Source organism: Hemiscyllium ocellatum, chromosome 6 (genome assembly GCF_020745735.1).
Source record: "Hemiscyllium ocellatum isolate sHemOce1 chromosome 6, sHemOce1.pat.X.cur, whole genome shotgun sequence".
Lineage (NCBI taxonomy): Eukaryota > Metazoa > Chordata > Chondrichthyes > Orectolobiformes > Hemiscylliidae > Hemiscyllium > Hemiscyllium ocellatum.
Window position 1 is genome coordinate 18,345,012 of NC_083406.1, and position 23,560 is coordinate 18,368,571.

At 40.7% G+C, this 23,560-nt stretch overlaps 1 protein-coding gene across 2 annotated transcripts in view; it reads right to left on the minus strand.

The window, feature by feature from the left end:
* Positions 1-23,560, minus strand: part of pcca (propionyl-CoA carboxylase subunit alpha) — a 386,004-nt gene that overhangs the window by 264,163 nt on the left and 98,281 nt on the right. For both annotated transcript variants that reach the window (XM_060825847.1, XM_060825848.1), the window contains exons 5-6: positions 12,472-12,585; positions 11,898-11,951 (exon numbers count right to left, since the gene is read on the minus strand). In XM_060825847.1, the coding sequence (XP_060681830.1) occupies positions 11,898-11,951; positions 12,472-12,585 (168 nt within the window). The remainder of the gene's footprint in view (positions 1-11,897; positions 11,952-12,471; positions 12,586-23,560) is intronic.

The window sequence follows — 23,560 nt, forward strand, 5'->3', positions numbered from 1 at the left end:
ACAAAGCCATGTTGACTATCCCTAATCAGTCCTTGCCTTTCCAAATAAATGTTCATCCTGTCCCTCAGGATTCCCTTCAACAACTTGCCCACCACCGAGGTCAGGCTCACCGGTCTATAGTTCCCTGGCTTGTCTTTACCGACCTTCTTAAACAGTGGCACCACGTTTGCCAACATCCAGTCTTCCAGCACCTCACCTGTGAGTATTGATAATACAAATATCTCAGAAGGAGGCCCAGCAAACACCTCTCTAGCTTCCCCATGAGTTCTCAAGTACACCTGATCAGGTCCTGGGGGTTTATCCATCTTTAACCATTTCAAGACATCCAAGACTTGCTCCTCTGTAATCTGAACATTTTGCAAGATGTCACCATCTAATTCCCTACAGTCTATATCTTCCATATCCTTTTCCACAGTAAATACTGATGCAAAATATTCATATAGTATCTCTCCCATTTTCTGTGGCTCCACACAAAGACTGCCTTGCTGATCTTTGAGAGTCAAGACAATGACTGCAGATGCTGGAAACCAGATTTTGGATCAGTGGTGCTGGAAGAGCACAGCAATTCAGGCAGCATCCAAAGTGCAGCAAAATCGACGTTTCGGGCAAAAGCCCTTCATCAGGAATAAAGGCAGTGAGCCTGAAGCGTGGAGAGATAAGCTCGAGGAGGGTGGGGGTGGGAAGAAAGTAGCATAGAGTACAATGGGTGAGTGTGGGAGGGGATGAAGGTGATAGGTCAGGGAGGAGAGGGTGGAATGGATAGGTGGAAAAGGAGATAGGCAGGTAGGACAATCAACCTCACTGCCCTGTGGCCCAACATTTCAACTCCCCCTCCCACTCTGCCGAGGACATGGAGGTCCTGGGCCTCCTTCACCGCCGCCCTCTCAGCACCAGATGCCTGGAGGAAGAACACCTCATCTTCCACCTCGGAACACTTCAACCCCAGTGCATCAATGTGGATTTCAACAATTTCCTCATTTCCCCTTCCCCCACCTCACCCTCGTTCCAAACTTCCAGCTCAGCACTGTCCCCATGACTTGTCCGGACTTGTCCTCCCTGCCTAGCTCCTTTTCCACCCCTTAGCTTCTGACAGCTCCAGCCTGTTCAGCCTCTCCCTGTAGCTCAAATCTCCAACCCTGACAACATCCTTGTAAATTTATTCTGAACCCTTTCAAGTTTCACAACATTTTTCCGATAGGAAGGAGACCAGAATTGCACGCAACATTCCAAAAGTGGCCTAATCAACATTCTGTACAGCCACACAATGACCTCCCAACTCCTGTACTCAATACTCTGACTAATAAAGGAAAGTGTACCAAACACCTTCTTCACTATCCTATCTACATGCGATTCTACTTTCAAGGTGCTCTGAACCTGCACTCCAAGGTCTCTTTGATCAGCAACACTCCCTAGGACCTTAGCATTAAGTGTATAAGTCCTGCTAAGATATGCTTTTCCAAAATGCAGCGCCGCATATTTATCTAAATTAAACTATATCTGCCACTTCTCAGTCCATTTGAACAAGATCCCATTGTACTCTGAGGTAACCTTCTTCACTATGCACTACACTGCCAATTTTGGTGTCATCTGCAACCTGACTAAGGCAGTTCTCACTCATTATTTTCCTGAAAACAGCTAGATCTGCAAATGCCCTTTTCATTTTCATTGAATTTCAAAGAATCCCTACAGTGTAGAAACAGGCCATTTCCTTGTTGAAAGAAGACACTGAAAGGGCAAATTCTCAACCAGTAAATGAAAGACTGGGAATTGGGGTATTCACAATCTCTCATCATTAGCAAAGAATGGAGGAAAACTGAAAGAAAGCAACTCATAAACTCCTGTGTTTGGGACTGGTGGCAGAGTTTTACCCCTTTATGTTTTCCTTTCCTACCCATCATACCTGTGCTTTGCCTTGTCTCTTTGTGTCTTTTTGTGTGCGTTTAAGATTTGTTAAAAAAGGTTAAGTTTCAGTGTAGAGTTAGAAGTTATAAGCATGTTTCTTGCTACCATTGCTTAAAACCAGTTTAATTACAATAAATAATTGTTTTCTTAGCAATGTAAATAACTGGCATACATTTTCCTTCAACTGAATTATGTGGTTCAATGAAATTGGGCAATCTGGTGGTTTGATCAAATTTATGATGACTCTGGGAACACTGGGCCTCAGTTCCAGTGTACGATCCCAGTGAATCTTGACTTAGTAGACAAATCAGATCCCAGGGTGAAACACAGCTTGACTCCTCAGATGCTGCCTGGCCTGCTGTGCTTTTCCAGCACCACTCTGATCTAAACTGTGGTTTCCAGCATCTGCAGTCCGCACTTTTGCCTGGACCATAAATCGTATTTTTGCAATTTGTTTGTTGTGTTGGTCACAATGTGGACAGAGCTGTCAATATTCTTACAACAAAATAATGTAAATTTATTTTGAAATAAAACATAACTTTTTATTTTGTTAAGACAATGTGTTAACACATGATCATAAATAGCAAAAAGAAAGAATCAGTGCCTTTTCTCAACTATATATTTTACAGACTCTCAACCCCAGTATTCCTTAGTCAACTAACTAGGTTATAAGAAGTATCCTTTTCGAAAATTTCTGTATATTCACCAGATGGGATATTTTTAATTCTGTCTCTTCTCCAAAGACTTTTCCTCTCGTTGTATTCCATAAAAACCTCAGGGCCATTCGCAGTTACTTTAATTACTTTAAGACAGCTAAACAGCACATCCATTGGTATGATCTTTTCTTCTGGATTGATCCTGCATCTGGCATCTGGTCTCTCTTTGTCTAGCTTGTAAAAACGCAACTTTATAAACAACTCAGCAATTATCACCTCAGCGAGCTTGTTTAGTCATTTAGCTTTAATCACATGATTTGTCAGAAATGCCTGTTTTGACCCACTGTTAAAAAATAATTTCTGACCTTTAAAAAGTCACCTTCACAGAATGAAAAACCAAAAATCCATATATACCTCTACTTTAGAACACAAGTTTCCAAATAATAGCAACATAATAGGATTGCCCAAAAGGACAGTACAACTAAGTTTGACAGAATTTCAAAAGAAAACAGAATAAATTGAGAAATAAAAAAAAAGTTACAGGGCTATACAGAGGTTGAGACAAGTGTAACTTGTTTTAAAAATATAATTTATTCATTCATGGAATGCGGACCTTCCTGGCTAAGTCAGTTTTTGTTGTTCATCCTTAATTGTCCTTGGGATGGTGGTGGGGTGAGCCACTTTCTTGAAGTGCTGAAGCTGCACTTTATGATTATAGAATCATACATACTTATATGATTGTGGAATAATACATACTTATAGTGACATTATTGTAAAAACACCTGGGGTATTTGCAAAATGACAAAACATAAAACTATAAAATCCATGCAATAACCCATTTCTTAAACAGTATAAACACCTGATCCAAGTACTGACCAACCATACAGTGTCCCATGGCTCAGACACTGCCTTGCTCTACAAATTTTATTCTCAATACTATCTGGCTTAAACCCTGAAAAAGGTGGAATTAATCAGGCAAAGGGGGAAAGAAATGAATCTAAGAGCAAATATTCACAGGGATCCCAATAACAATAATCTGATCCTGTGGTGCTGTAAAACCCATAAAGTCTTTTGTTTCTTCGAAGACCCCATGCATCACAAAGAGACTTTGCTTAACAGTTGGAAGGGGCTAAACAATCTAGTATTGTCCATCTCCCTGTATTTAAAGCATTGCATTTTTTCACATGAACAGGGAACCAATGGTAATCTTGGACAATGCCCAGGACAGGATTTTAAAAAGGTAGCAACAAAAAAGGAGGGAGTTAGTAAGATAGCCTACCTGTGGTAACTTTTGTGTTCCTTAATTTTGCATTCCAAACTGTTCCACGCATTGCTAATCAGTGATCAACTGGGAACTACAGATCATTCTGAAAAGCTCGGCAGGGTATTTGCCTTTCAATTCTTCTACTCTGTTTATTCCCAATACAAGTATATTCATCAAGCTTAGAAACAACTCTTGAACAAAGAGAAGCCTTTTCACAATGAAATGTAAATCACAGACTTGTGCTTAAAACATAGACTTGCCATTGCTTAATGAGTGCACCGAGAGGAAAATACTGACTGGATGATTTAAGTGTTTCCATTTAATCCGACATGTTCTAATGTCTCCACACCCCGGCGATGGTTTCAACAATGCATTAATGAAAGTTGTGTTTTAACTGCAGTTCTGCATCATTCTGCATGGTCCCCAGTATTAATATGTTATCACTGTTGGAAAAAGATCACTAAATTGAACTAATTTACAAAGTATTTTAACAGCATTAGCTTTGTTACCATTAGTTTACTACAATGGCTCTCCTGTTCGATCAGCAGTCTAAACTTGGTTTGATTTTCAACAGATTAATAAGTTAGAAATCTTAAAAAATAGTAAATCTTTCATTACAAATTGCACTTTTCCAGTATTATCCATGATTTTTCTTACTTTAAACAAACACATGTTCTGCATTTTTGGAGTGCATACTTAAATGTTATGTACAAATTTCAAATCAGTCTGAATTTCATTCAGCATATGATTGGTGGGAAGTTGGAAAATTCAGCTTCTGTGGTTTGGGGTCAAAACTGGCAACCAAAGAAATTGAGGGGAATGCATCGCATTGAGAAAAATAAACTTCAATTCTGAAGTGAGTTGCAAAATTTAGAGACACGTGAAAGAAATGAATGAATCAGCACTAACAAGTATCTGGAATTTGAATTAGTAAACTGCATTACTTTCTGTTTGGAAGCAGACTGAAAAAGAAATGATGCTTCTGAATGACAAAACTTAGCAAAACTACAGAGTACTAATTCCAATCACTTACAGTTCCTGCTATGAGTGTAGAGGTAGCTGGTGAGACCAATCTGCAGTACTGAATTTAAATCTCCTGGCATTGGAAACAGCACAGAGAGAGTTCGCTAGGCTAATTCCTGTGATGAAAGGACTGTCTTATGGAGAAAAGATTAAACATGTTGGATTCATACTCATTGGGACTGAGAAGAATGAGATATGATTTTATTGAAATACAAAATAATTCTGAGGGGACTTGACAGGATGGATGCTAAGAGGATGTTTCCTGTCAATAGGGAATCTAGAATCAGGGGACCCAATTTCAAAACAAAGGGTCACTAGTTCAGACGGATATGAGAAGAAATGTCATCTCCCAGAGGGTCATTAGTCTTTGGATTCTTTTCCCCACAGACAGCAGCATAATCTGTGTCATGAATAACACTCAAGACTAAGTTAGGCATAGAAATTTAGAGTCATAGAAATATACAGCACGGAAACAGACCCTCTGGTTCAACTTGTCCATGCTAACCAGATATCCTAAACTAATCTAATCCCATTTGCCAGCATTTGGCCTATATCCCTCTAAACCCTTCCTATTCATATACCCATCAAGATGCCTTTTAAATATTGTAATTGTACCAGTTACCATCACTTCCTCTGGCAGCTCTTTCCATATATACTACCACCCTCTGCATGAAAATGTTGCCCCTTAGGTTCCTTTTAAATCCTCCCCCTCTCATCTTAAATCTGTGTCCTCTACTGTCAGACTCCCCTACTCAGCTACCCCTACACCCCATCCATGTCCTTCATGATTTTATAAACATCTGTAAGACCATCCCTCATCCTCCGATGCTCCAAGGAAAATAGCCCCAGCCGATTCAGCTTCTCCCTATAGCTCAAAACCTCCAAACCCAGCAACATGTTTGTAAATCTTTTGTGCACCCTTTCAAGTTTAACAAAATCCTTCCTACAGCAGGGAGACAGAACTGAACATAGTATTCCAAAACCAGCCTAAACAATGTCCTGTACAGCCGCAACATGACCTCCCAACTCCTATACTCAATACACTGACCAATAAAGGAAAGTGTGACAAATGCCTGCGATTTCACCTTCAAGGGACTGATGAACAAGAGAGTAAAGAGGTATGAACGGCTGTTAGGAAAGTACAGTTAAGGCCAAATTCATATCAGCCATGATCTTACTAAATAGTGGAACAGACTCAGTGCTCTTATTTCTTATGGTCATTGTCAATCACATTTTTTCAAATATCCAACTTCTTGATTTGACTTGACAGATATTTTAATATTTTATGGATAAATGCTATTTCCTTGATATTAGGCAAAACATCCACTGTGTTTTGGGAATGACAGGGAGCGTTCCCAAAATGTTCAGCTGCAATCATTGAGTAACTCAGCAAACAAATGCCGCTGACTGATTCAGTCAACAATGTTGGCCCAGTGGAGGGTGGAGGGAATGGCTGAAGGAGGTAATACAAGCCTTACCAACTAAAATTGATGCAGAAACTGCTAATAGTGCACTGAATAGTTTCAACGCAGCAGAGATTGTTTTAGAACACATACTTTCCTTTTATCTTACCTTCACAGCTGCATTATAGGTTTGAAACATACAATGGGTGTAAGAGTTGACAGCACAGAAACAGGTCATTCGCAGAATGTATGCCAACATTTTGCTCCACACAAGCCTCCCCCAGTCCTTTTTCTTCCAATCATTACCCACTTGTGTGTCTATCTCAGTTCCCTTATGACAATCCACGCTACTGTTCTTTGTGATAGTAGATTCCATAATCTATCAACTGACTGATTAAAAAAAAGATTTTCTTAGATTTACTGGTGACTATCTTATGGCTTATGCCCCTAGTTTTGGTCTCACCCAAAGTGGAAACAACTTCTCTAAGTCTACTATATCAGTGCACTTCATAATTTTAATGTCATCTGTTAGGTCATCCCTCAACCTTTGATTTTCCACAGAGAAGAGCCACTGTTCTCTCCCCTTTCAATAAACTTTCTGCTTTTCTTGGCTTCCTATCAAAGTGGCTAACTTCACATTTGTCTACATTACATTCCTGCATAATCATGAAATTTGTCCAACGCTTTCTGCAGTTTCTTTACATTAATATCTCAGTATCTGTCCCCACTTAAATTGGAGCGGACAGACTGTAACATTACATGTATCAACAATATAAACTGTATAAAGTCGAGGTCCAAAGGTCCAAACACTGATCTTCCTGGTGGTCCACTAATTACGGTATGTTAATTCTACAATTATCCATTATCCCTACTTTGTTTTCTGTTCATTAGCCAAGCTCAATGCAAATTAATGTATTGCCATCTCCATGATCACTAACTTTGCGACATCCTATTGATTTTTTTTTTGACATTCAATTACACTACATTCACTGGTTCCCCTTTATCTAACCTACTAGTTGCAGCCACAAAAAGCACAAACAGACTTGTCAAATATAATTCCCCTTTCATAATATGTTTGGGCAGAGCTAACATGGATTTACAAATTTCTAAGTGCCCTGTGGTTACATTCCTCATAAGAGGTTTCAGAATTATCCCCATGACTGATGCCAGGATAACCAGTCGATAAGTTTCTAATTTTTCTCTCCTTTCTCAAGACGACTTATAATATTTTAGGAGAAAGTGAGGACTGCAGATGCTGGAGATCAGAGTTGAAAATGTCTTGCTGGAAAAGCGCAGCAGGTCAGGCAGCATCCAAGGAGCAGGAGAATCGACGTTTCAGGCATGAGCCCTTCTTCAGGAACAAGGGCTGAAGAAGGGCTCATGCCCGAAACGTCGATTCGACTTATAATATTTGCCAAATTCAAATCAAGAGCAACTGTTCTTGGATCTGGGGAATCCTGAAAGATCAAAACCAAGGTACCCACTACCTCAGAAGCCACAATTTTGAAAACGCTAGAAGATGACCATTAGTTCCAAGGAATTGTCAGTTTTTTAGTTTCATTCATTTCTACCACACTCTTTAAAAAAATGACGACTAACTCTTTACATTGCTCATTCTGACTGGACACTTGATTGGTTGTTATTTCCAGAATATTTTCTGTTTCTTCTATTGTGATGTGAGATACAATGTAATTGTTTACTGTCCCTACCATTTCCTTACTTCCCATTATAATTTCTCTTGTCATGGTCTCCAACAGAATTATGTTTACTTTAGCTATTCTCTCTCCTTTTATATAATCTCTCTCCTTTTATATACATATAGTAGCTTTTACCATCTGTTTTTGCGACTTTTGTTTATTTATTCTCTTTTTTTCCTCTTTACCAACATATTTGTTCTCTCTTGTTCAACCCTAAATACTTCCAAACTTCAGGCAAATTTTTAGTAACTTAAAAATGTGTTTCTTTAGTATTAACTTTAACTTCTCTAATCCTCTCCGTGGCATGACTATTAATTTGTGTTTGCATGTCACAGAGTCAGAGTAGTACAGCACGGAAACAGACCCTTCGGTCCAACCCGTCCAAGCCGACCAAATATTCCAACCCAATCTAGTCCCACCTGCCTGCACCCAGCCCATATCCCTCCAAACCCTTCCTATTCATATACCCATCCAAATGTCCTTAAAGTATCCATATCCTTTTGCTAAATTACAACAGGAACTACACTTCAAAAGTGCTTCATTGACCACAAAACTCTTTTCCAAAGGTTGTGAAAGGTGCCATATAAATGCAAGTCCTTTCTCTACTTCTTTTTTATTATAATCATTGGTTCATGAGTTGCATGCATGTGTAAGTACAGGAAGCGGACATAAAATACAGATGTCTAAGAACAGGGCTGTGGTCAATATCCTTTATTTCATCATCCTAAAACTGTACTTCAGCATCTCTGAAGTGTAATCAGGATCTAGAAGTTGCAAACTTTTAAGATATCTGCATTCCGCCATTAGGCACAATTGGCAGTTTAGCCTTCGGTGCCTGGGCCCTAAACTCTGACATTCCATCTTCAAGCCTTTCTGACACTCCTTTCTCTTTTAAGACTCTTGGGTAATATCTGTCTTAATACATTTTTCTATGGCTCATTGACAAATTGTGTTTGACAACCATTCCATGAAGCACCTTGACACAGTGGGCGGCACGGTGGCACAGTGGTTAGCACTGCTGCCTCACGACGCCTGAGACCCGGGTTCAATTCCCGACTCAGGCAACTGACTGTGTGGAGTTTGCACGTTCTCCCCGTGTCTGCGTGGGTTTCCTCCGGGTGCTCCGGTTTCCTCCCACAGTCCAAAGATGTGCGGGTCAGGTGAATTGGCCATGCTAAATTGCCCGTAGTGTTAGGTAAGGGGTAAAATGTAGGGGCATGGGTGGGTTGCGCTTCGGCGGGTCGGTGTGGACTTGTTGGGCCGAAGGGCCTGCTTCCACACTGTAAGTAATCTAATCTAATTTCACTGTGTTAAAATGCAAAATAGATGCAAGTGACTGTAGTTATCCCCATCTAAATATAGCTTTCATATGATACCTATTCATAAAGATACAATGAATGTCACCCTCTGAACATATTTTTAAAGGTGAGAGGAGAAAGATTAAAAAAACATGAGGGGCAATTTGTTTACATAGTGGTTTGGGTGGAATGCACCAGAGGAAGTAGTCGATACAGGTACAATGTTTTAAAGACATTTAGGTAAGTACATGAATAAGAACTACTTGGAGGGAAATGGGTCAAGTGCTGGCAGATGGGACTAGTTTAGTCTGGGATTGTGGTTGGCGTGGACGGGCTGGACCGAAGGGTCTGTTCCTGTGCTGCAGGACTATGACTCGATATACTTTAGATGTAGAGTTCTGCAGATCAAGTGTACAGAAGCGTTTACTAATGTGAATGCTACAAAGGGTTAGAAATTCTCTTTCCTAGAATGTTATTGATGCTCCGCCATTATTTAAGACTGAGATTAACAGAATTGTGATGTCTCAGAGAATCAAGGGATAAGAGGATCAGGTAGGAAAACAGAACTGATGCCCAAATCAGCCATAAATAAACTAAATGGTGGAGCAGATCTAACAAACCATATGGTCAACCGTGTTCTCATTTTTTTTATTTCTATGTTCGAATCCAACCTGTTCAGAGATGTTATTACACATATCTCACAGGTGGGATTCAAGCCCAGGTTGCCTGGCCCAGAGGTAGGGACACCACCATTGTGCTACAAGAAGCCTCTGTTCTCACTTCTTCTGTCCATCATTAAGTTAACAATGTGTCTCTTTTTGTTTGCAAGAACTCCACATGAAATGACTTCAAGTTGACGAGCAGAAAAAAAGTCACCTAAATGGAAGTTCATTTTTGTTGATTCCAAACTCTTGGGCCTGAGCAATGGAAAGTACAGCCACCACTGGTGGAGCAACAGAAGATTGTAGAAATCTCAGAGGATTGTAGGATAAGAAGCTGATTCAAAGACAGGGAAAGAGAGATGAGAGAATGGAGGGACTTGAAAAATGCTGAAAAGTATGAAACATTTAGGTAAATAAGAGAAAAAAAAATGCTGAAGTGGTCATAACCAGAGAGAAGGGCTGAAAATGTGTTGCTGGAAAAGCGCAGCAGGTCAGGCAGCATCCAAGGAACAGGAAATTCGAAGTTTCGGGCATAAGCCCTTCATCAGGAATGATGAATACAGATTCTAGGTGGCAGGTTAAAAAAAACTAAGGTAATATAAGGTAAAGTATTTTTATACTATGCACGATTAGGATTTTGAATGTGCTGCTAGTAGTGTGGTGGAAACATTGCTCTTTATAGGGGAGTTGGATAATTAAATGCAGGAGAAACCATTACAAGGATATGAGTGGCAAGAGCAGAATTAACTGGAATAAGCTTTGAAAGAGGTGGTGTAGTTGCTGTGGGCCAAATGGCCTCCATCACTACTGTACTAACCTATGATCCTATGAATGCAGAACCTATGTACCAGGCATCATATAAAGTGAAAATAACATCATATTCAGGCCATTTCCTCAATGAAGCCACAGCCATGATGGATTAGTACCGCGACTACAATGAATCTGAGTTAGCATCACTTCCTGTGTATTGTCACATTCTAGGCTGGCAAATTGAAAGCGACAACAACAAGGTTCCACTGCATTAATTAGTGACTGAGTGCCTCTGCCTGTTCATCAGTAGAAGTGCTGTAATGACACCTCCTGACCTAGAGGGTCACTATCTGCCAGTGTGGCATATCCATATTATGATAGAAGAACAGCTGTGCTCTTTATCATAAATATATATCATTTATTTTTTAAATTCTTCATTAATTTGTGCTTTCAAGATATAAACTGAATAAGATGCCATTAATGTCGCTGGGGATGATCAGAAAATTTGGAAAATTGTAACCTTCTGACATGTTATTGCATTATAAATATTTTTTTCTCTCTAAAGTTACATATAAGCAGCTAAAGCAGTTTATTTCTTTACAACTGAACCAAACCTTAAGCTAAGCAAAGTTTAATTCCTGGTGAAAATATATTTTAACCTACATCTTAAATATTCAATGGCTCAAACAGATTTTTAAAAATTTAATTCAGTCATAAACTGTACAGTTCCCATAATTTCCTGTGATAACTGAAAGGCAAATGGGTAAAATGAAAAGGGATTTTAAATATTCTGTCATTCTGGGATTTTATACATGCATTATAGAGCATTGAATGTTAAAGTCATGATGCACGAACTTTTAACAAATCTGAAGAGTTAATTTTACAGAATCAGATTGCAGTGCAATTTCAGAAATGGCCTCTATTCTTTCGAATTGCTGATTTTGAGAATCATTGTGCCATTTAAACATTTTTCAGGGCTGCTTGAGTCAGCGAGGCTCGTGTAATTTCTCCCCCATGCTTTCGGTTGAATCTCATCAAGCCAGAATTCTCAAGTTATCATAATACACACTGATGAGGCCAGCTGAGTCATCAACAGCACCACTGTGAAGGTTTCAGCCTTGCTTTAAATCAGGCCCCTCTCTCTCAACTCACATGTTCGTTACTCACAGGCGAACTGCCATGTCTATCCTTTCCGCAAGATTAATCAACAGCAAGGGGGGGTACACCAACTACAAAACTTACCAGACGTCTGGCAAATTCTTTGTTTTCTGAAAGAAACCCATATCCTGGGTGGACCTATGACAGAAAAAGCAGAAGGCATATATAATATAATCTTTTAAGCTCCTAATTAATCTTAAGTCTATCACCATTTATCTTATTCAGTGCTTGAAACAAGGAAAGAAAATTTGAACACATTGTTTGCCTGACTATGTGTATTGGCTATGTGAACATTCATTGATTTCCCACAGAGTGAATCGCTTTAGGAAGAATTACTACGACAAATATTAAGAGGGAAATGCTAATTCAATGTTCAAGATTAATTAGAATTTTTAATAATAATAAATAAAAGTAAATTATGAAATGAACTCAAGTTACTCCCTGGTGTGAAAAGCTGAATTCTGCAGCCACCTGCAGGATCACTAACAGGCACTGCCAGATGCTACAGAGCCTTTGATTTCCAGTACCAATCAAGCTTCAATTTAACTCACGTCACATGGACTAAACAGGAAGAGGATAGTCAATCTTTTACAAGTTCTGCCATTTCCCGTGGAATACACAAGCATCGGCAATGGGCTTTAAGCACATTCAGACTCACAGCTTGGGCACCGGTCTTTTGAATGGTTTCCATGATGGCATCCAGGTTGAGGTAGCTTTTGTTGGTGGGGGCTGGTCCAACACAGGAAGCCTCATCTGCCATTTTAACATGAACCTGCAGGGACAAAGAGACAATTTTGCGAACAGGATATTTTCAAGTGAACATAATTAACTTACATTTTATATTCACATGCAGCTTTGGAAGAGGTGACTGCCACAAGGTTTGAAGTTTATTCTTTATCGACATTGTGGTTTGGTTTGTTTAACATGAATACACTGCAAAACCAATAACATGATTTCAAAAAACAGCAAGTGACTTTTTAAAATGTACTGTTACACAAGAGACTGATTCTGGGCGATCAGTGCATCAATTGTTAAAATTAATTGCAATTAAATATGAATGAATGAGAGTGGGCATTTAATGCATCTGTAGCCATGAATGTTTGGAAATACTAATGACGATTATATGCAGCCCAGGCAGTTAATAAAATTGTACTGAATAACAAACACTCATGGCCATTTCTAAGCAGGCTCCCCAGGATGTTAGAGATAATTAGCGTGAATTCAATGCAGGGATGCTCCAAATGTCCCTGCACAGCATCAGGTCAGCAACATGCACAAATTAAGGCCAATGTCTAAAGAGTTCAATATCGCTGCACATGAACCGGAAAATCTAGGGAATTATTTATCCAGGCAGACGCTGACTCAAAAGTTTTACCCACATCCATATTCTATTTATAAGATTAAAAGAACAGGGAACTATCTGATGTTTAAGATTCAAATAAAGTTCAGAACATTATTGAATATAATAGTTAGTCCATTACATTCTAGTGCTCCGAGTCAGAATCACTGCTGCATGTACAATTTGGCTATACTCAAATGGGTGGCATAATTAATTTTAGAAGCAATATTCTGAAACAATTTTAAATGGTGACAAATGCAGTGTAATGTTACTTGCAGTAGTTTTGGACAATCATTCTATAGATGGTGAGGAAGGAGGGGAGTGAAGGAGTCACAGATTTTAGCTGTTTGCTATTCTAAGCATATCAAAAATAATGATTATTTTACAATATATTTTTGATAACTTCCTCGATTGGCTAGTACTGTTCTTCAGAATTGTCTCAACTGAAAATGTTTAGCATCATAGCTTAAGCACGTGGCACAGTGGTAGTGTCCCTATCCCTGGACACGGAGGCCCAGATTTAAGTTCCACCTACTTCAGAGGTGTGCAATAAAAGGCTGATTAAAAGAATAGATTTTTTTTTAAAGCAGTGATTTGTGGCCTAGCCAGACTGGTTATAAACAGGTCCAGACAGCAAACTGTGGAGTGGATCATCTCCGTCAACTGCCTGCCCCTCGTCCGCGGTAACTTTTGAGCCCAGGTACCTTTGGAGGTGTAACGGTGTCTATCAATGCACTTGATGCCTTTAGACAGAGGTGGGCACCGCTGGGGATAGAGTGCCATATCTCCCCCACCAACTCCATTTTTATTTTGTCACCCAACTCTACTCCCCCAGCAGCACCTCCTCACACCCATATCCCTCTAAATCCTGATTATTCATGTATTCATCAAGATGCTTTTTAAATGGGGTATTATTTGTTTTAGATCAGTTCCTAAAAGAAAAAGGGTGCCTCAAGTGGAAGGTTTTACCATCCCATAGCATAAACATCCTTCACATTGACTACAAACAAACATTCACAAAAGTAACAGCTAGGTAATATCTTTAAATAGATAAAACTTGCATTTCTATAATGCCTTTCACAGTCTCAGGACAATCCAAGTGCTTCTTAAAACAGTTTTGAAATGTAGTCACTGCTGAATAGTAAAAAAGAAACATAGTAGCTATTCTGTGCAATGCATGGTTCCCCAACAAGGTGATGGCCACATGATATTTTCTTTTGAATGATAAAGTGAAAAGTGTGCACAGTCTTGACTTATCATGAAATGTGGAGTTAGCTACAATCAGAGGAGGGAAATGGCATTTAGGAATGGGAGCTATTCCAATTGGGAGGCGATTTCAGAACAGTTTCATCGCGTGATGAGTTACACATAGCACACTGGCAACTTCCTGGTATTATTTCACTGGCCTGCTGCATCTATTAGACAGGTCTCATTTGGGAATTCTGAAAAACATCATTTAGATTCTTAAGCTCAGTTAAATGTGAGAGATAAATGGGGAATGCTCATGTGAGAAACCTAATGTGAAAGGCTCCCTCTCAAGAAAATAAATATCGTAGAAAAGGATTCTGGCAAATCTGATTTAAAATCATGCTGTGGTTCTCTTGCACTCACCAAGCAGTGAGGTATTGATTCTACTGGATTTTTTAACCCATTGCTCGTAGACGAACAAAACTTAATTTCAAAATCCCCAACCTTGTGTTTACATTCCTCCGTAATTACCTCTTTCTATCTTGTTAACATCCTCTGGCTGTACAAACATCCAAAAATCCTGCATTCTTTCAATTCTAACTCCTTGATATCCATCAGTCGCTTTAATCACTAAACTATTCGTGCCCATGCCTTCTGCCACCCAGGCCCAAGTTCTGAAATTCCCTTTGTAAACCTCCCTGATTCTCCATTTCACTTCCCTCCTTTAAGACACTCCTTAAAACCCACCTTACTGATCAAGTTTGGGCTGTATGCCTGATCATCTCTTTCAGCAGCTTAATATGACAAATATTTATTTATAATGTTTCTGTAAAATGTCTCAGGAACCTTTATCACATTAAAACTGCTGTCAGAGATGTAGGTTGTTGTTACAGAAGAGAATTCTGCAAGGTTAGGTGCAGTTTACTTCATTTTCTAGTGGGGGTAAAAAGCATTGCCTGGTGTAGCGCTGGGGGTTTGCCAACTCGAAGTGAAGGTATCCCTGCAGGTTTCACCACATGACATTTTGCCTCCAACTGCCCATTCCCACCATGGATCACCCAAGTCCTGCCTTCCCAAAACCAATCCGCATCTCAATAAATGGCTCTTTACTGTCATTGAAACATCTTTTCACATGTCCATCTTCAAACTTCTAATAGTGACAAAGAAAAATGTACTGGTTTTTTCACACACATAAATGGACCTCAGTTTATAACACTGGCTTGGATCTTACTGTTAGCACTGAGCAAAGGAATCCACTGTTGACTGCATGCAAAAGAGTGATCTTAGCCTGGTCCTGGGCACCAGCACATGTCCAAGGATGAAGCCAGTATAGAGGCTGGTTGGCACAGCATATTGCTAGCAAAGCCTTGTTCCCTTTACTTGTGCTCCTTGACATCTATGTTCAGCTCAATGACAGCTTGGTGCTTCTTGATTATTTACAGTTACTTTAATTGCTGGCAGCAATATAACCACATTCAGATTTCAATACAATTACTCCACCAACCACCATCATGACCAATAATCCCTTCTCCTCCCATAAAGTACTATATCCAGTATGAGTTGGACTAGGAGCTGGGGTAAGAACAAAGCCCTGGAAGTAGGGTAAAGAAAGGACTACAGTGAGGGAGTGGAACTGTGGATGTAGTAATGTTAGTGCAAAGAAAGTGAAGCCGGAGCAGCAGGAGTGTTTTCAGTCTATTGTTGGTTTCAATGAGCGCACTCAGAAAAGATTCTGCAGCTGCCAGGAACCGCTCCAAAAAAACAGTAATGAGGTCATGTGCCTGCCAGACAGTGAGTCCAGGTTCCCTAATAACAGGTCTCAGAGCAAACTTTAGCGTGGGCCATTCCTCCACAGCCCATTTCATCATGAAGGATATTGCTGAAAAATGCAATGCACTTGCAGCCACCAAAAGCAGTGAATATGGGACTGTAAGTTCTGGGCCATAATACAGTGGTCACCTCTGCTGCTGCCGCCACCACCACCTCCCCCATCCCTTCCCAATCTGGCGTACATGGGCAATAGCTGAGACAAGGACCAGAGTTGGCTACTGTTCAGACCAGGCCTTTTTATGCTTCTGTATTTTTGATTGTAGACTGAAATTGGGGAAAGTGTGCTTTTAAAGGTATGGACTGTCAAAGAGTTGACTGCATTTTTTTAAAGCATGTTAGCTCACTGTTTATAAAGTTGCTTGGCTAAGCATTGGTGATAGAACTGCAGACAGGCTTGAGTCAAGGGGTGTGTACAAAGGAAGATACAGCTGGCAACAGGTAACTGACTGATCTGTGGAATGGTGACCACCCGTAAATGGCGAAAACCTTCTGCCAGCCAACAACCATGTGATCAGCTCCCATGCTGTTGTAAGCAGGGGTTTTTAATCAATAAGTCAGAGACTTTATCAGTTGTGAATAAGTCGCTCTGAAAGCCTTCTGCAAGTAAGTCAATGTACCTGACAAGCAGCAAAGCTTGACAAGCAATAAGGATCATCTCAGCAAACCCTGTGGACTGGGACCATTGAACTGTTTTCCCAGTTTTTCACTCCACCTGTAACACTCATTCTCCTTCTGTTTTTGTGTTTGTCAGCAAGCATGTGTAAAGGGGGCGTTTGTAAGTAGGTTAGAGTTTTAACTAATGGAGTTAAACTAGTTGATGGTTCAGCATTGTTTGCCTATAACCAGAATCTATTAGAGTCATAGAGATGTACAGCACGGAAACAGACCCTTCAGTCCAACTTGTCCGTGCTGACCAGATATGCCAAATCTATCTGGTCCTTTTAAATGTTGCAATTGTACTAGCCTCCACCACTTCCTCTGGCAACTCATTCCATACACATACCACCCTCAGTGTGAAAAAGTTGCCCCTTAGGTCTCTTTTATATCTTTCCCCTCTCACCCTAAACTTATGCCCTCTAGTTCTGGACTCCCCTATCCTATGGAAAAGACTTTGTCTATTTATCCTATCCATGCCCCTCATGATTTTATAAACCTCTATAAGGTCACCCCTCAACCTCCAACGCTCCAGGGAAAACAGCCCCAGCCTATTCAACCTCTCCCTATAGCTCAAATCCTCCAACCCTGGCAACATCCTTGTAAATCCTTTCTGAACTCTTTCAAGTTTCACAACATCTTTCCAATAGGAAGCAGACCATAAATGCACGCAATATTCCAACAGTAACCTAACCAATGTGCTGTACAGCCGCAGCATGACCTCCCAACTTCTGTACTCAATGCTCTGACCAATAATGGAAAGCATACCAAATACCTTCTACCCTATCTACCCATGACTCTACTTCCAAGGAGCTATGAACCTGCACTCCAAGGTCTCTTTGTTCAGTAACACTCCTTAGCACCTTAACATTAAGTGTATAAGTCCTGCTAAGATTTGCTTTCCCAAAATGCAGCACTTCACATTTATCCAAATTAAACTCCATCTGCCACTTCTCAGCCCATTGGCCCATTTGACCAAGATCCTGTTGTAATCTGAGGTAACCCTCTTTGCTGTCCACTACACCTCCAATTTTGGCGTCATCTGCAAACTTACTAACTATACCTCTTAGCTCACATCCAAATCATTTAAATAAATTATGAAAAGTACTGGACCCAGCACCAATTTTTGTACAAATAAAAACTATTTTTAAGTACAAAATTTGGTCCATATTTTCTGTCAACCTTTAACTTTTTTGATGAATCTGAGAATAGCTGAGCTCCATTTCCAGCAGGCTACTCCAGTCTCGCAGAACACCATTGAAGCTCTATGACCCTGCTGAAACTTTCCACCAAGACTCAATAAGTGTCCTGGGCTTCAGAAAGAAAGATGTAGTGGAGCATGGTACAATTAGAACATTTGAAAGGCATCTGGATGGGTATGTGAAAAGGAAGGGATTCGACGGACATGGGACAAATGCCAGCAAATGAGACTAGATGAATTTAGGATAGCTGGACAGCATGAACAAGTTGGACTGAAGCATCTGTTTCCATGCTACACATCTCTACAGCACCTTTCAAAACCTCAAGCAATCCAAAGGTGAATCAAATCTCATGAAGTACATCAAAGCTTGGCTAATATTTAGAGTATGGAAATACCAATTTAGATTAGATTCCCTACAGTGTGGAAACAACAAGTCCACACAGACCCTCCGAAGGGTAATCCACCCAGACCCATCCCCCTCGAACTAATGTACCTAACACTATGGACAATTTAGCATGGCCAATTTATCTGACCTACACATTTCTGGATTGTGAGAGGAAACTGAAGAACCCAGAGGAAACCCACGCAGATATGGGGAGAATGTGTAAACTCCACACAAACAGTCACCCAAGGCAGGAATCGAACCTGGGTCCCTGGTGCTGTGAGGCAGCAGTGCTAACCACTGAGCCACCGTGCCACCCCTAAAACTTACCTATAGCAACATCAGCAGTCATAGAACATAGAAAATCATAGAAAAATACAGCGCAGTACAGGCCCTTTGGCCCTCTATGTTGTGCCGATCCAGCCCACCTAACCTACACTAGCCCACTATCCTCCATGTGCCTATCCAATGCCCGTTTAAATGCCCATAAAGAGGGAGAGTCCACCACTGCTACTGGCAGGGCATTCCATGAACTCACTACTCGCTGAGTAAAGAATCTACCCCTAACATCTGTCCTATACCTACCACCCCTTAATTTAAAGCTATGCCCCCTCGTAATAGCTGACTCCATATGTGGAAAAAAGTTCTCATGGTCAACCCTATCTAAACCCCTAATCATCGTGTACACCTCTACCAAGTCACCCCTAAACCTTCTTTTCTCCAATGAAAACAGCCCCAAGTGCCTCATCCTTTCCTCATACGATCTTCCTACCATATCAGGCAACATCCTGGTAAACCTCCGCTGCACCCGTTCCATTGCCTCCACATCCTTCCGACCAAAACTGTATGGTGACCAAAACTGCACACAATACTCCAGATGCGGCCGCACCAGAGTCTTGTACAATGGCAACATGACCTCAGGACTCCGGAACTCAATTCCTCTACCAATAAAAGCCAGTACGCCATATGCCTTCTTCACAGCACTATTTACCTGGGTGGCAACTTTCAGAGATCTGTGTACATGGACACCAAGATCCCTCTGCTCATCCACACTACCAAGTATCCGACCATTAGCCCAGTACCCCATCTTCTTGTTACTCTTACAGTCAGGTAATCTGTGTTAGTGATGTTCATTGAACGAGAAGCACTGAGCCACAAGTCACATCAGAGAACACCTCTGTTCTTTTTCAAATAGTATACTGAATCTACTAAATCCACTTGAGACAGCAGACTTGGCCTCAAGTAAAGTCTCATTCAAACATTCCCTCAGCCGAAAGGTTGTGCTCAAATCTCCATGTGCGAGCCTTGAACATGCAATCTCCCAACACAGAGGTTGGAATGCTACCCACAGAACCACAGCTGATACCAAAAACGTGAAGTGAAAACCACATAATTATGTAACTTCAAACTACTCTCAATTCAATTTGGCACTAACTTTGAGCAACAGCAAAAAATTCGTTAGCAGCTAAGCCACGTGGAGTCAGCATGGTGGAGCAGCACACTGGTAGTATCAAGATGCAACAAAACAGCAGAGGGAGACTGAACCTCTCACCGTGGTACTGGATTCCCAGTACTAGATGCATTGAAGTGAAAAAGCCTCATCAAAGGTCAAACTGAAATTAATTAACAACTACACCCACCCTGCTTCTGTGTATTCCTAGTAACCAGCTAGGAGATGAAGGTCTGGAAGCAGATCACCCACAGGACAAAAACTTTTAATCACAAGCAAAAGTATTTCTAGGTTGTGTCACTCAGGAATCCTGGGGAAAAGATTTGCATTTATATAGTGCTGTTCACAATCTCAGGACTTATACATAAAACAGGCCTTCCACATCTGCCTTCTATGTGGAATCATCTGACTGTGATAGTTTCAAGTTCAGTTTGGATTCAGCTCAAGTTAGCTTTTGTTTTTTTTCTTATTGCCATTTGTGAGATCCTGCTGTGTGCAAATTGGCAGTCACATTTCCAATATTACAAATGTAGCTACACTTCAGAAACACAACATTGGCTGTAATGAAATGAAATGTAACAATTCAAAATACAGACACCAAGCAACATGTGCTCCACCCTTCATTCTAATTTGGCGTCACTCAATAAACTGCTCAGTACAGTAAACACTTTATGAATTTGCAATGGGGCACACAGACAGAATGCCAACTGCTTCAGCAATATTTCTGATAAAACTCTTTATTGCGAAGAATTTATTTTTGCCTCGCTTCTTTTAAAAAAATTAAGTTGCATATGGGTCATGTGAGATCTTCATTGTTAATATGGCGATTATTTGTTAATTTCTCCATTGATCAATGGTGGAGTGATTGCAATTAAATTTTCAGCACATGCTTTGCATTATACAACAACCTCTCGACTCATTGCTGTCTTTGATGAAGTAATCCTTTAATCTGAAATCTCTGCTGTAATTTTGGTTTGTTCTACTGCATAGAGACACTTTGAATAGGCATTGTCTGTCATGAACTAGATTCCAGCTGCCAAAATCTGGGCTGTTCACATGGAACCAGATTCTCACTAGTGAAAAGTCAGCATTTTGATGTGAGACATGCCCATTGCCATCTCACTAGCTGACAAAATGATGTCATTATTGACTCAGTTTAAAAGAAAGGCAAGTCCAAACTTTGAGTTAAAATTTTTCACTGTGCAAAATAACTCAATAACCAAAAGCTCTTTCCCAGTTTCAAAGAAATCTCCAGTGATTCAGTGTTGGGTATCTTGCTGTTTGTAATAATCCAAGCACAAAAGTAGGAGGTATAATCAACAGGTTCACAAACAACATGAAAATCAGTGATTTGGTAAATAGTGAGGAGGAAAGCCTTAGACTACGGGATGATATAGATGAGCTGGTCAAATGGGAAGAACAGTGGCAAAAGGAATTGAATCCTGAAAATTGTGAGAGGATGCATTTTGGAAGGAAGAACAAAACATGAGAACACACAATGAATAGCAGGACCCCAAGAAGTACAGGGGATCAAAGGGACCCTGGTATGCATTTCCATACATCCTTGAAGACAGGTAGATAAGATGGTTAAGAAGGCATACTTGCTTTCATTAGTTAAAAATCACACAACACCAGGTTATAGTCCAACAGGTTTATTTGGAAGCACACTAGCTTTCGGAGCGACGCTTCACTCCGAAAGCTAGTGTGCTTCCAATTAAACCTGTTGGACTATAACCTGGTGTTGTGTGATATTTAACTTTGTACACCCCAGTCCAACACCGGCATCTCCAAATCATTGCTTTCATTAGTACAGGCTCTGTATATAAAAGCTGGAAGGTTATAATGGAGTTGTCTTTAACGTTAGTTATGATGTCACAGTGGGAGTACAGTGGAGTCTGGTCACTACAGTAAGGATGTATTGCACTAGAGAGGGTGCAGGGGAAATTCACCAGAATAGTGGCCTGGGCTGGAGCACTTCAGCTGTGAGGGGATAGTAGATAGCCTGGGGTTGTTTTCTTTAGACCACAGAAGATTTAGAGAGATCTTGATTAGCATGCACAAAATTGTAAGGGGTACAGATGCAGTCAACGGGATTTTCTTTTCCCGTAGTAAAGGGATCAATAACCAGAGAATACATATTTAAAGTAAAGGACAGGGGGATTTGACTGAAAGACACCATGTTCTCCCACTTGTTTTCAACCTGGCAAATCATACCAATATACTAAATATGAGCAAATGTCGATGATTCAGCCCTTCAAGCCAGCTCCACCATTCAATAAAATCATGTCTTAAGCACTTACATTCTGAATTCCACATTTCCATTTACTATCAATAATCTTTGCTTCTCCTGCACACCAAGAATCTATCTACTTCCACCTTAAGAATATTCAATGGGTGGGGGGGGGGGGGGGGGGGGGTGGCAGGTGGACCTCCCAGATCTGAAGAGATACCAAATAGGTGCCCTACTATCATATGTGGGTGAACGGGTACGTAAGGACTTGAAGTAAATATGGCTTGATGCTGAGGTCTCGCAGGTGAAATGTCCCCTCACCAACTTACTGTTTATGGACAAGATGAGATCTGTGAGAGCCCAATTATCATAAATACGGTGAAAGCGTGAAGGGTAATGTGGCAGGGTGAGGGTAATTTGCTTAAGACTTCGCCGTTCACCCCATTAGTGGGAGCCCCAGGATTTAGACCGATGGAATCCGGCATTAGAGCATGGTAGGGAATCTCCTGTTTGGTAGATTTATTCGAGGGAGAGGTTTTTGGTGTTTTTCAATCAACCAATTAAGTCAGAAATGCAGGATTCTTAACAGAGACTTATTCCGATACTACCAGGTTAAGGATTATATACAGAAGACAACCACACTCTTGGCTCAACCTTACAAGTTGGACATAGAAAGAAGCGTGCTCCAATGTGGGGGCACTCTCTCAGTTAATACCATATATCATTTGCAGAGAGGGAAAACCTTGGGGGACTATGGAGAGACTCCACGGGATCTGGAATCAGGAGTTAGGGGAAGAAATCTCATCTGAAACATGGGAGGATATATGGGGGAATGTAAAGAAAATTTCTATATGCAATAAAGCACAAGCTATGCAAATGAAGATCCTTCACAGGGCCCAAATGGCGCCAGAGAGGTTAGCAAGATTTAAGAAAGGATCTTCTCCTAAATGTCCCACATGTAAAATCAGCACTGACACCATTATACATTGCTTTTGGTCCTGCTACAAGATTCGCGCATACTAGGGTGCCATAGTGAATGACTTGGAGAAGGTCCTGGGAATTGAAGTTTAGGAGGATCCGGTATCCCTTCATTTGGGACTACCGAATCTGCCCTCTCTGTGTGAGCACAGGTAGAGGTTATTTAACATTCTTACACACTGTGCGAGGAAGAACATTCCAGTGTACTGGATAAAAGATAAACCTCCAGGTCTTGCAGGGTGGCGCAGACTTGTGATGGAGCATGTCCCCCGAGATTATCTGACAAATGTGGTGCGCCGTGGAACAGAGCAATTTTATAAGAGATAGTGGCCCTTTCTAAATCACATAGACTTCAATCTATCGGTGGTACTGATTCGGGCCTTTATATAGCCACAAAGCCCGTATACGGTGGTCCGGGGACCCCAGGAGGAGGAGGCCTAGTAAATACAGGTATAATAATAACTGTTGCTCCTGTGCTGCAGTGGAGGTGCGGCG